This window comes from Caretta caretta, chromosome 3, assembly GCF_965140235.1.
Source record: "Caretta caretta isolate rCarCar2 chromosome 3, rCarCar1.hap1, whole genome shotgun sequence".
NCBI classification, from domain to species: Eukaryota; Metazoa; Chordata; order Testudines; family Cheloniidae; genus Caretta; species Caretta caretta.
In genome coordinates this window covers 106717535-106731850 of record NC_134208.1, presented here as the reverse complement: position 1 = coordinate 106731850, position 14316 = coordinate 106717535, and the positions used below count along the sequence as shown (strand labels likewise).

General features: G+C 40.2%; 1 protein-coding gene across 9 annotated transcripts in view; it reads left to right on the top strand.

Moving 5' to 3' along the window:
• NHSL1 (NHS like 1) overlaps nucleotides 1–14316 on the top strand; it is a 258713-nt gene that overhangs the window by 97245 nt on the left and 147152 nt on the right. The window contains exon 1 of one of the 9 annotated variants that reach the window (XM_048844380.2): nucleotides 3474–4306. The exons of 7 other annotated variants lie outside the window; for them this stretch is intronic. In XM_048844380.2, coding sequence (XP_048700337.2) covers nucleotides 4105–4306 — 202 coding nt within the window. In that variant the 5' untranslated portion in view covers nucleotides 3474–4104. Of the gene's footprint in view, nucleotides 1–3473; nucleotides 4307–14316 lie in introns of those variants that run through there. One more of the 9 variants, XM_048844382.2, reaches the window with a different exon arrangement.

Genomic DNA, 14316 nt, shown 5'->3' with positions numbered 1-14316 from the left:
GTGGGTTCTGTTCTCACCTCTGTAACTTACCTGCTGTCTGATTAGGGGCGAATAACTTCATCTCTGGCTCTTTTTCCCCCTCACCGTTTGTCTGCTTAGATTGTAAACTCTTTGGGAGAGGGATTGCTGCTTGCTATGTGTTTGGGTACAGTGCGTAACACAGTAGGGCTGCAATTTTTGGGGGGACCTCTAGGCCCTATTGCAATAAAAACAATTAAGTTTTCTATGGCATTATTGCTGCAAATAATATGGGACTCTGGATTATGGTATTATAAGGCTTGTGATCTTTCCAGGCAGTTTTATACTGTGCCTGTCCAAGTAGATCAATGTGCCTTTACACGGTATTCAGTAACAGTTCTGAAAGGTGAGCAGACTCATGAGCTTTTTGTGTCAGTTATAGCCACTGAATTTCTTACTTGCCTTCAAATGATTTTCATGGCTGGAGATCATCAGTCACACTGTGTGAGGTGGCTGCAGATAACAGGTTTGGAATTGTCTGAATGATTTTCTCATAGATTCTGAGCAAGTATGAGTGATATTCATTTTCGATGACTGTCTTATGTTCTCAGGTGGCGGTCTGTTTATAAATGCATTGTGAAAGGCTGAGTACAAACAAGACAGTTCAAGGAGCTTTTGATTTTATTTAATCTGAATGCCTTTGTGGCTGTCTAACAATGATTTTCTTTAATACTTAGAGAGAGAGATTGTCCAGGAGGCTCCTTGCTCTTGGGCAAAGTGTTTACTCACCATGATCAGTAAGTTCTGTAGGGAGCAATACTTGTGAATCATGTTGGATAATGTCTAGCCAAATCATCAGAAATTAAATTATAGGAAATGTGTAGGGATTAAAGTAGCATGTGAATGGTGCCAGTAACCACAGACCAACCAAAAACAGAGCAAGTCTGAGTTTTGTACTAAACTGAAACTTTTTTTCCTTGCAACAAATCTTTTAGTTTGTTGGCCTTAGGGAAAAGTCAGTGGCTTCAAGCCATTTGCATTTGCTTACTTAAGAACTTTTAGGGGAGTTCTGTGAAGAATGAACCACAGTAGGTAGTGGGAGTTCTGAAGGTGTGTGAGTATCATAAAGTATACTGTGTTTTATCTCTAACCGTAAACGTGGAACATGTTTTTTTCTGTTAGCCTTTCCCTCGATCCCACCTAGCTTCCTCTGGGTTTCTAAGAACTACTCCCTCTGCTGTGATTCATGGATCTAGCCAGAGTGTAATTGTGTTAAGACGTGAAAAATAAAGTCTTCATTTTAACCCACTTAATCCTGAAACCTAAAAGCTCATTTGCATGTGTAACAGATAGCAAGGAAGAAAAATTGTAGGATTGGAAATTAATATCACTGAATAGAAGTTAATAGAATTGTGCCCTTATTTTTCTTACACTGGTCTATAAAAGCCATTTATCTTATCAGATACATTTCCCATTTAAAGTATGTCAGATGCGAACATTTTCCATCTCCCTTGCAATATACATGAGGCATTTGTTTGCATCCTGTAATAATGGTCGTATAGTGCCTTTCCATTTTCACTTTGTAAATTAAGTCTAAAATATGTATATGGCAATAACTGAGTGTTGGACTGGTTATATTTTCCATGGAGCAAGCCAGCAAATTAAAGGAGATTGAGAGGAAACAATCCAAAGGTACAAGATAAATTTTCCCCCTTAGAGTTGCTTCCTATTCTATTTGTACAAAAGGACAAAATTAATTGTGATGTGATGACTGGTGCTGAGTTTATAACATTTAATAGTAGTCATAACTGTATGTATTCATCTCTGTATTTTCTTGTTGAATTGTCTGAAACTGTATAGTGAATATAGCAATATTGCCAACTGCAAGTGTTCATAAATCATGAGTCAGGCCCTCAACTCATGATATTGGCTTAAAAATCTTGAGATATTAAAGGTATAAATGTTGGGTTGTTTTTCTTTTCCCTTCTGGCATTTAGGCTTTTAGGGTGCACTTGGATCACATTTTGAATCTTTTTTCCCTTAAACATCAGGGCTAGAAATTTACCTCTTCTTATATGTAATATGAGATTCTCACATAATCCAGTGCCTCCAGGAGTTGGGACTTCAAGAACACCAAATAAAATCGTGAGAGTTAGCAACATTGGAATAGCTTTTTCACTTGTTTAGTTGTAGGAGTGGTGAAAGGCCTCAGTCTGTACGTGCATGTGTGCATTACTTCACAGGGTGATTTAAATTTAAATGCAACCTATTAAATTATTTACAGAAGACAGTTGGCTAACCCATTGTAGTGTGTGGTAGGAGCCAAAGGTCCCTTTAATGTGCCTAGTTGATTCATAGGGTAATCTGATACAGTACTTAGCTCTTTGCTTCCTAGCCAGTAAATTAAACCTTATCCTTTTATTATGAGTCAGAGTACCATAACTTTTGGAAAAGGCAAAGCTTTTTTTGTAATGGTTTCTGAAGGGTATGTGTTAGCAGATTTTACAGGTGTGTGGGAGCGCATCTATGTTCAGTGGAAACCTTTGTGTGTTCTATTATAGTGTAAATCCTAAAAAAAACAAACAAAAACAAAAAACAAACAAATAAAATCCCCAACCCCTAGACATTGGCACTTGACAGCTAAAAATAATCTATTTTTGCAGCCATTTGTTTTGCATTAGCATTATTTAAATGATAAGGCAGTAACGCCTACTAATACCAAAGGTGGTTTCTTTTAAGATGCCATATTAGTAGTCTCTCAGTGTGGGTTATATTGTTTGATGGCTTATATTACACAGTATATCATGAGTTTTGGTGCATCTTTGATTGCTAGTTTTAAACTTGTACTCATTTCAGTGTTTTGTCAATCTGCAGTATCACAAAGAATCAGGAAACAGTGTCATGATGCCTGGACTTGGTATATTACCAACTTTTATTCCCTTTCTGCCTTTTTACCTGGCTCTGTCATCCTTTCTTTCTATCCTCCTCTGACTCATTCCCTCCTTTCAACAGGGTCAGTAAACAGAAACATCATAGTAATGCTTTCAGTTATGTCAGGCTTTTCGAAAAACTAAGTTGAGATGATTTAGTGTTTACACTTTTGGTAATGAAAATAAAAGGTCGCAACAACCAGGGGTGAAAGGCATTCAAAGCTGCAGTCACACCAATGCTGTATTGTTAGCCTGTTCAGTGCAAACCTCTTGCTAGTAGTGTACAGTTTTTGTTTTCATACTTATGAACTCAGACTTTTTTACATCACTTTATTTATTGGCAAGCCCTATGTTCTGTACATTGAATGTTTGTGCAATTTTGGATATCAATAATTTATTCCTTCCTACCTGAGTCTGCACAGTTGCACTTGCGTGTTCCTATTTGTGTGTGCAGAGTTCAGAAGTTTTCATTGCCATTGAGTTCTTGGCTGTGGAAAGGAGGAGTTTGCTGCCTTTGTGGCCATGCCTGTAGGAGAGAGAGCCTATCGTATTTCACTCTAATCCTAAGCGATAGCCACGCAGTCTGTTTTATTGTTAGGAGAATCGTCCTGGAGATCTCTCACTAAGCTTTTCATTAAGGGAAAGCAGGACGGATGGGCTTAGGAATCAGAACGGCAGCACTGTTTTCATGAAGCAGAGACATAAGTACTCTAATTTATATCGTACTCTGACAACTTGTTTGATCTGCGTCTGTTTTCCCACTGTATTGTTTCTGAGAGATAGAACAGACGACTGGATTGCAGGCTCACTCCTGGAAAATTACGTCAGGGAGAAGAGTGGGACTGCAGTTTTGGATGCTGAATGGAGACTGAAGAAAGCATGCACTTTGGTACTGTACTTGTACACAATACTAATATGCTTTTCTGAAACTCTTGCAAGGTGCCACTTGCTGTTGTTTTTCTCCCTTTTGTTTTATTTGGCAGCTTACAAAGTGCTGTTGGCAAAGCAGCCTCAGGAGAATTGCATTGGCATGGTGACCCAGCTCCGTACTGCTGCTGGTTTAAATGCAGCAAGTGTTTTGACTGCATGAGTTGGAAGAAACCTGGACAGATCTTGTATTTCAAGATTAGCGTTTCAACAACCAACGTGAGGGGGACAGGAGCAACTCCAGAAAGGTCTTCTCTGAAGTTGAGTACTATAGTTGGCTTTAAAGAAAATGAAAAAGGAATGCTCCTCAAGGTCTTTCAGACTCAAACAAAATTCAGGTTCCCTCTCGCGTGCTGTGAGCTGGATAAATTTCTCCTCCTTGTCTAGGCAGACAAAAAGATTGTTTCGCAGTGATGGTGAGCTCACGTCAATATGTAGGCAGGTAGAAGAGGATGATGAGAACTGGACCTACAGAACTCAACACAGAAAAGGTGACCCAGTTTTTGTCCACATTGAATTATGTCCTTGCTTATGTACCATTTCTCCATTAGTTTTTTTCTCCTTCCTGTTGTCTCTCAAAGCTCCTTTTCTTTGACACTTGGGTTCTTGTGAGTAGTGATGCCCACTGGTGCTGTTAAGCCTAGTCTCTTACTAGGGACGATCTCTCCCTTTGGGTCCTACCCTGCTATTTTTAGCAAGCTTGCTTGATCAAAGCTAGCCTAGCTATGCCTACATGTGCTGCAGTTGCACTTTCCAGTTGCAGTGTAGACATACCCCAAGAGGAGTCAGTGTGACTCTCCCAATGCTGTGTTTGAATAAACAGGGCAGAACTGTCCTGATCTTAGCATGATCTTGTAGCAATGTCCTTGGTGTGGTCACATCATTTCTATGGGAATTTATAGAAATCCAAGTGGAAAAAGCCGTGAACTTCCTTGATTGGGAATGTAACATTTATTTCCATGGTGTGTTAAGTAGATTTTGTTTATGTACATTTACATTTCAGTAGTACATGGGGGCAAGGCTTGTGACTGGACCTCAATAGTGATCGCTGGTTTGACTGATGTTGAAAGGACCGTATGTATTTATTTATTTATTTATTTTTTGCTACAGTAGCAGTGCCCAATTATGGCATCACTGTTTCTCTAACAGGCTGGTAGTGTTTTCCTGACACGCTCAATATGTTAACATGTGATAGTCGTGCTGGAAAATGGTAAGCATGTTTTGCACACACTCTCGCAGGTGGCTCTTAACTCCACTCGAATAAAAGGGAGGTGGGAATCTGAGAGAGAGAGAGAGTATGTGGGGTGTTAACTGCGCAGTCCACTGAGATGAAGCCCAGGAATCGTCAAGCCTTGAGTGTTCCTTTTGTGAATAAATCTAAACCCCAGCAAGGAGTTAAAATATTACTTGTGCAAACTGTTTGTTTGTAGCAGAATGTGGAAGCCACCTGTTCACAGATGTATCTACTAAAGAACATAGCAGAGTGAATTTCAGAACTCTGTCTCCATACCTCTGTTGACAGGCTGAACTATTGTTGTCAGTGCATTTGTCATTGACTGGTATACAGATAAGATTACTTGATAAACGGGTTGAATCGCCATTTCTCTGTTGCTGCTGGAAAATGGCCAACACTGATTTGTTCATGGAAAACCTAAGGTGACTGATTTAAGCTGTAAGGTGACTTCTGTAAGAGCAGGCAGGCACTTGAAGGACACTTGCACTTCAAAGTGAATTTTCCCTTTCTTTTTGGCAGCAGTAGTGTGTGTTCAACCAGAACATGAGTTTGACTTACTCCAAGTCAGAAATAAATATGGTTTTAGTAAGTGGTTTGGATGTAACGTCCCAAGCAAGAACACTAAAAAGGGTGTATACAATTGTGCTGTGGTACCAAGAAGGCGGAACTGGATGTTGATTTGTTCTTTTGAAGGCTGCTGAGTAACCATTTAAATGCTGTAAAACTGCTTCAGAAGGATCTTCATTTTGCAGTTGGCTCCTAATTTTTATTTTTTAGTTGTTGACAAGTTTGTGTCATACAGTGATGGCTGCTGCGCTCAAGTTGGTTCGATTACATTTTGGGATGGTTTATATTGTTGGTCACAAAATTCAATGTACACTGTTCATTATTACATTAAACTCTCTTGCACCAGCTGGAAATTCTTTCCCAAGTGTTCAGATGGCATGGCTGTGATAGGAAAGGAAAAGATTCTAGTGGACTAACATAGTGTATTAATTTTGCTGGGAGCATTATTGTACACTTGATTTATTGAAAATAAAGAAGTCCATTGTACAGAATACAGTGGGCGGGGAGGATTCCTTCTGAAATTGGTCAGCAAGCAATAAAAGCTTGCAGCCTTTGTCATAGGGGAGATTACAGTATGTGGGTTTGGAGTGGGAAACAGAGGAGGGATAGGTTATGCAGTGCTAACATGCCTTACAGCTTCTCCTACAGGGAGGGAAGGCTCAAATTTGGCTTAATAATCTGTAATATTAGTTTGCCTAATGGATATCTGTTCAGATCATGTCTTGCTCTACACCATTTGGTCTGACTGACAGTCTGCTGAGCAAAGGCCTAAAGACTGAAATTATATGCTGCTGCAGGTCAGGACTGAGGTGCATTTTGCCTGAGTTGGGGGTTAAGAGGAGTTTGTACTCTGTCTGCTACAAACATTCTACCCAGTGCTGTCAGTCATGCACAGTCATGAGAATAACCCACCACCATGGTATGAATATTGATGCCTGACTTTGGCTTGCTTGCTTGTTTTGAAAGATAAAAATGTGATCAGATGCTCATGTTCTCAAACTAGTGCGCTCCATTGGCCCAGCACATTACGTGTTGCCATCCTTTGTAGCAATAAACCTGAGGGTGGGCATCAGTGTCTGTCTTAAGTGTCAGATGTCATGATTGTGGCACTAAGTTATAAGATGACTTCAGAGAAAAGCAAAATTGTAGATGAGCAAAAGGAGGGACTTAAAATGCAATGTCTGACTCACTCTGTTAGGGATGTCCTGATTTTTAATTGAAATTGTACGTACATAAACAAAAGGCTTCAGTGTTGTCAGGATAATTCTTCACCCACCTCTCCTGCTTAGACAAAATGACCTTGTACATCAGTTCCTAGGACCTCCCTCCCCCTTCCTCTTAACACTTCTACCTTTGTATACAGTTAGGTAAACAGTGAAAGGCCTGGTGTAAACGGGCAAAGGGTCTTTATTTAGTCTCTCCTTCAGAGCTGTAACTCTTTCCCGTCTTTTGCCTCTTTATTGTGCTGCCCAGCTCTTGTTGCATTCCCATACCAGTGCCAGATGACGTGCAAAAGGCAACATGTTGCTGACTCTCCACCAGCTAACTGACCAACTCCACTCATCTAGGAGCAGCAATTCTGAAACTGCATTAATAGGCGGCAGTGGGATTGCTAGGTTTACTATTTTTGTTTCTATTTATTTATTTAAAATTAATATACTAACTTGGGGGAAATCTTGAGGTTCTTATTCAGGTAAATTCACTTACATTGAAGTCAGTTGATCCAGGATTTGGTTTATGTCAAAAAGCAATTCTAATGATGATTCAATATGAATAGCCGCATAGGATGCCTCTGTATTTTGGTACATGTAGCACCAATGTGTCTGCTTTATCAGATGGCAAATCTGTTACTAAACAGACCTTAAAAATGATTAATGAAATACTTGCTTTGCTGTTCAAAATTGCTGTGCCTCACTGCAATATGCCTTTTCCTCAGTAATTATCTCAAGGAGTTCTGACATCTCAGAACAAACTTTTATCACCATATTTCTCTTCATTTACAGGAATCTGAAATTTAGTTTTGATGTTCATTATCTGAGTTTGTCTTAAGTGAGAGAGGAAATGGGAGTAGGTGAATGTGTCATATCCCCACTTCTCATCACTCCTAGATGAAGACAAAAGAAAAAAATGGCTTATATTCTTTATTATTATTTGTATAGCAGTAACATGTAGCTGCCCCAATCTTCTGCTCCTTCCACCATCATGGAAGATAAATCAGAGAATGGAAACAGAGACTTTTAGTCAAGAATTGGATAGTGACTGATTCTTTCTGGGCTTGATCCTGTAAGTATTGAACATTCTGCCCCGGATCAAGGAAAGTACTTGACATGCTTAACTTTAAGCACATGAGCATTGAAGGCTTTTCAAGGGCTTAGGTGCTTTGTTGGCTTGGGGCCCGAGTGCTCAGCATCTCAGGATCAAGTCCCTTTGTAAACGGTGTTGGAATTTTTACCCATCAGACATTGTACATTGTATAAATAGTGGCAGGAAATTAAGATATCAGAATACACAGGTAATAAGTAGGGCTGTCAAGCAATTAAAAAAATTAATTGTGCAATTATCACATTGTTAAACTATAACAGAATACCATTTAAATATTTTTGGATGTTTTGTACGTTTTCAAATATATTGATTTCAGTTACAACACAGAATACAACACAGTGCTCACTTTATTTTTTTTTACAAATATTTATGTTGTAAAAAAACAAAATAAATAGTATTTTTCAGTTCACCTCAAAGTAGTACTGTAGTGCAATCTCTTTATTATGAAAGTTGAACTTACAAATGTAGAATTATGTACAAAAAAACTGCATTCAAAAATAAAATAATGTAAAACTTTAGAACCTACAAGTCCACTCAGTCCTACTTCTTGCTCAGCCAGTCACTCAGGCAAACAAGTTTGTTTACATTTTCAGGAGATAATTCTGCCCGCTTCTTGTTTACAATGTCACCTGAAAGTGAGAACAGGCATTCGCATGGCACTGTTGTAGCTGGCGTCGCAAGATATTTACATGCCAGGCGTGTTAAAGATTCGTATGTCCCTTCATGCTTCAACCACCATTCCAGAGGACGTGCATCCATGCTGATGATGGGTTCTGCTCAATAATGATCCAGAGCAGTGCAGACCAATGCATGTTCACTTTCATCATCTGAGTAAGATGCCACCAGCAGAAGGTTGATTTTTTTGGGGGGGGTGGTTTTGGTTCTATAGTTTTCGCATCGGGGTGGTGTTCTTTTATGACTCCTGAAAGCATGTTCCACACCTCGTCCCTCTCAGATTTTGAAAGGCACTTCAGATTCTTAAACCTTGGGTTGAGTGCTGTAGCTATCTTTAGAAATCTCACATTGGTACCTTCTTTGCATTTTGTCAAATCTGCAGTGCAAATGTTCTTAAAATGAACAACATGTGCTGGGCCATCACCCGAGACTGGTATAACATGAAATACATTACAGAGTGTGGGTAAAACAGAGCATACTATTCTCCCCCACCAAGGAGTTCAGTCAAAATTTAATTAATGCATTGTTTTTTTTAACAAGCATCACATGGAAGCATGTCCTCTGAAATGGTGGCTGAAGCATGGAGGGGCATATGAAAGTTTAGCATATCTGGCAAGTAAATACCTTGCAATGTTGACTACAAAAGTGCCATGCGAATGCCTGTTCTCAATTTCAGGTGATATTATAAATAAGCCGGCAGCATTATCTCCCGTAAATGTAAACAAACTTGTTTGTTTTAGCGATTGGCTGAATAAGAAGTTGGACTGAGTGGATTTGTAGGCTCTAAAGTTTTACATTGTTTTGTTTTTGAATACAGTTATGTAACAAAAAAAACCCCTACATTTGTAAGTTGTACTTTCACGATAAAGAGATTGCATTAGGGTGCTTGTATGAGGTGAATTGAAAAATACTATTTCTTTTGTTTGTCATTTTTACAGTGCAAATATTTGTAATAAAAATAATATAATACAACACTTTGTATTCTGTGGTGTAATAGAAATCAATATATTTGAAAATGTAGAAAAACATCCAAAAATAACTAATAAATTTCAGTTGGTATTCTATTGTTTAACAGTGTGATTTAAAACTGCGATTCATTGGGATTAATTTTTTTCATTGGGATTAATTTTTGAGTTAATCACGTGAGTTAAATGCGATTAATCGACAGCCGTAATAATAAGGCATATGCAAAAATCTGGTCAGAAAGCCAGAGTAGGCTAAGGGCTTGTATAAATGGTGCATTAGTCTGCCCCAAATCTAGCATGCACCAGCATGTCGCATCATGTCTGGCCTGTGTGGACTCTACGGGCATGCACCAGAAGTGCCCTAATATGTGTTGACATAGTACTGTTTGAAATGGAACTACATTAATGTGTACTAGGCAACTTTCAGTGCATGACAGCAGGGTCCACGTGGGCCAGGTACGTACTAGAATTATCACCTCTCTGATGTCCACTAATGCACCATGTAGACAAGCCCTTAGTCACGTAGCATCCTGCTCTCTTTATTTTTCACTCCTCACACAGTTCGTGTTCCATTTTTCTCTTGCTTAGTTTTTCTTTATCACTTCCCATTACATATATTCCTGAAACCTGTTCAAGGGGAAAACTGTGAGCAATCATGGCTAGAATCAATAAGAATTTAGTCAACACATTAAAGATTAACAGATTGAACTGGAATTGGTTTATGTGGCCATGCATCAATATCATATCAGGTTTTCAATAAATAAGTATTGATGCATCTCTACTAATGGGTGTAGATGATAACAAGATGCTGTGACCTCAGTCTGCGTGGGCTGGGGCAGATCATTTAAAAGGCAGACCATCTATTTGGACATACAACTGCTTTGTTGTAATCTTGATTAACAAAGAGATTTAGGTTATTTTGTTAACTCTGATCTTACAATTTTGGGCATTAAGTATCTTATACACATCCCATTCAACTGTCTATTAAAATGGACATGTGTGAGAGACCTTCAATTGTGCACGCAAGGATGTCACTGCTAAAAAGGGAGTTGGGAGACGACTGGCTGAATTTTTTTATAAGCTGTCCCCATAATTTAAACTTCTTTCCTTGAGATGAGGTGAAACCCATCAGGTTTTTACAAGCCTTTGTGTCTGTTTTTTAATGCAATGGTACATGTTGGTGCAGTGACCCTGTTTTTGAAGCGTATGCTGGCGATTTCAGTATCTCTTGATAATGGTGAGACTTAAAAAATGCACATCTTGGCTGAGGACTATATTCACTGTCCTTTGAGATCCTCTGTCTAATCTGTCTGGTCTATTCTATTTGAGGTTTTTCTGTAGTACCCATCACCACACTCAGGGCTAGATTTAGGGGCAGGCAACCCAGGCGACTGCCTGGGGTTCCGGGTTTGGGGCACTCTGGGCTTGGGGTGCTGTTTTTCATTGACATCCATCACATTTTGCAGAGCTGAAGGATACTTTTTCTAATGTGTGGATGATAGCTTTGAGGATTCTGTTGATGCTGCTGGTCACAGTCGCGAGTGGTGAGCTCAGTTTTCAAAGCTCAGGCTCGTTAAAACATGTCTTCAGTTGATGATGCCCGATAAGAGACTGCCATCTCTTGCTATTTTATCCCTTGAAAAATGCCATTGGTCAGTCTTTGGATCTCTCTCTGATGCTGTGCTTCAGTTCATGAGGGCAAAGGCAAGAAAAGCGGCCTTCTGAGCTGAAGGACCAGGGTTTACATTCTAAGGCTGTCACGACTGTAACACTATTTAATATGGCTCCACCCAGAGTTGGTGCACAATTCAATTTTTTGATGTTTGTACATTTCAGTTATTCTTAAAATTAAAAGGTTTCTACATCTTGGAAGAAACAATTTTTTTTATTTGTTATATATGGCATGAATAAATACAGATTTACAGATCTTAGCGTGCAAATGTATTGTCTTGCATGACAGGGATAAATCATGCATGCAAATCGTGCATCAAAGCCATGAAATGGGCTACAAATGCAATAAAAAATAAGGTATTCAAAAGTTTAACAAATGGGGGGCGCCAAAGATGCTCCTTGCTTGGGGTGCCATTTTGTGTAGGGCTGGCCCTGACCGCACTTCTGACCGCTGAACTGATAAATTAGGAAATGATTTTCTTCCCACAAATAATTCCTTGTCACTTTTCAAATACCCAGGAAAGGTTTGAGATTAAGATAAGCGATGAATAGTTTGGATGCTTCTCTGGATTTATGGATACCTCACCACAGAGCCTCGCAATTCCACATCCCCAAACAATCCTTCTCAAACAGTTTGTAGGCTGAGGCCTTTAGTAGTCTGTGTGAAGCTCATTGTCCTGGTACTGCCTGCTAATGTTAATGAAAGAGGACAGAGCTAGCTGTTTCTTCCTCTAGCATCTTCAGGGTGGTTTTTTCGCTTTTTGGAGAGTTCCAGGCTTCTTTCTTCTAGGTTCGGAGAGATTTAGGTCTTCTCCATTTTTGTGTTTTTCCCCAATGTCCACATCTGCCAGTCTCCCTCCGCCACTTCCATTACTCCATGTCTACATTCTCTCACCCCTCTTTGGTTTCCTACTTCCCCTAGGTGTTGTATACAATTAAATGGATTTTTAATTGAGAGAATTGTACCGTAGTCCTGCACAAGTTAACTCTTGCTGGAAGTTTGGAATGGGGCCAATAGCTTGCATCAGACTTTGTTGGTTTTCAAACAATTTGTGTTGTTACTGCTAGCCTTTAGCTTGTTTGCTCCTCCATCTTAATGGTTTACTTTTTTGTTATTCTCTAAGGGACGGTAGATAATAGTTTGTTTATGGTCTGTGTTGGTGTTTTTATTGGAGAGGGTGGTTATTTCTTAGGTATTGGCTCTAAACAGCTAGGTTTCAAATTCTTTAAAGAAGCTGGGGAACTGTCAAGGACATATTTGACATTATATTCTACATTCTTCCTTTCTCCTTTCAATAAAACAAACCTGAGAAGCTATAATGCAGATACTTTTGACCTCTGAACAAAGCTTAAAGGAGCAGCTGCAGCAAATAGAAAAATACTCTATTTTGTGACTATTCTCCAGGCCTTTATGTGGACGTGCAATAGCAGCACTCTAAGGTTGCATCCGACTTACGCATTTGGGACTTTTCAAAACGTCTTTGTAGCTAGGGTATCCAGATGGCAGGAATAAAATATTGGGACACGGTGGGCGGGGGAAGGGGGCAGCTAGAGGCTCACTGCCCCCATTGGAGCCATGGGGGAGGAGGGCGCACGGCCCTGGCTCTGGCCGCGAAGGGACCCAGAGGGAGATGTTGCCACTTCCAGGGAGCTGCGCAGAACCGGGTAGGGAGCCTACCAGCCCCATGCCAACTTGACGCCGGCAACCTTACAATAGCGGGAGAAATGGCGTCCTGATTGTATGTAGGCCGAGACACAGGACAAAGAGTTAAATATTGGGACAGTACATCTGGTCACCCTATTTGTAGCTCAGACCATTGCTGCTGCTTCAAAAAAAAAGTGATGGTGGAAAACACTGCTAGAGTTGTCTGAATTTTCAAAGGCACTGTGTGCAATAGGAAGTGTTCCCTCAGCATTGCTCCACATCTGCCCCTCATACCCTCTTCTCTCCTACCCTGTCCCTTCCCATTTTCTTTCTGTTTAGCTTATTCCCTTCTAATTATACCCACCTTCGGGGAGAAGGGAGGCAGGGAGAAAATAAATTGTGGAACTAACCTGATGTTTGCTGCCGTAACATTTGTTCACAGTGCTTGCATGTTATATCCCTGTACCCACTATTTAGATTATAAATTCTTTGGGGTAGGAGCTATCTTTTTGTTCTATGTTTGTACCTAGCATACTGGGATCCTGGTTCATGACTGGGGCTCCTAGGTGCTGCCAAAATACAAATAATGAATAATAATAATAGTATATCAGCATTCAGAAATCGCTCTTCTGGACTTTGGGCTGGCCTGCCTTATCTTTTTTCAGATCCCTGCTGAAAACAAATAACAGCACAGATTCCTACCATACCAAATTTATTGCAACAGCAGATAGTGAATGACTTCATCGGCAATACAAATGTCACATGCAATACAAATGTCACAACAGTTCTGTTGATTTTGCAGAAAGATAAAAGCTACTTTCACCTTAAGGTGCTACACCAAGATCTACTGGCAAACTTCTGGTGTTTTCCTGAAGCTTAAATTCTCCAACACGAGAGGGAGACTCTTACAGCTGGGGACTGTGAGGGTGCTGAAAGCCATAGAACCAAACTGCAAATCCCGCATATGATGGAAACCACTTCAAGCCAGGGGTGTGGTAGCACCCCTAGTTCCAGTACCTATGCTAACAGCTCACGAATGGAGCTCTGAATCTGAGGTGCCTTCTGTGAAGACAAGTCTCACCTTTCTCCTTGCCATGTTGGAAGGAAGGCAGACAGAGGAGAGGACTTCTCTCTGAAGTTGTCTAAGGAGCTGAACTAGCAGCTCTATTGCTCATGCACTTGTCCTTGCTGGTGAACCTCTTTTAGTTTGTTGTCAGGAACTGATGAGCTACAGCTAGTAGTAAAGGGCAGAGGCGGGGCATTACTGGGGTGTGAGGCATAAATGAGAGGAGAACATATTAATGTGAGGACGTTTTAGTGGGAGCCATTAATGGGCTGTTCCCCCCCCCCCCCCCCCGCAGCATCCCCACATATCTGCACACTGTCTCACTTGGCCTCCCCCAACGTTCCCACTCCCTCAGT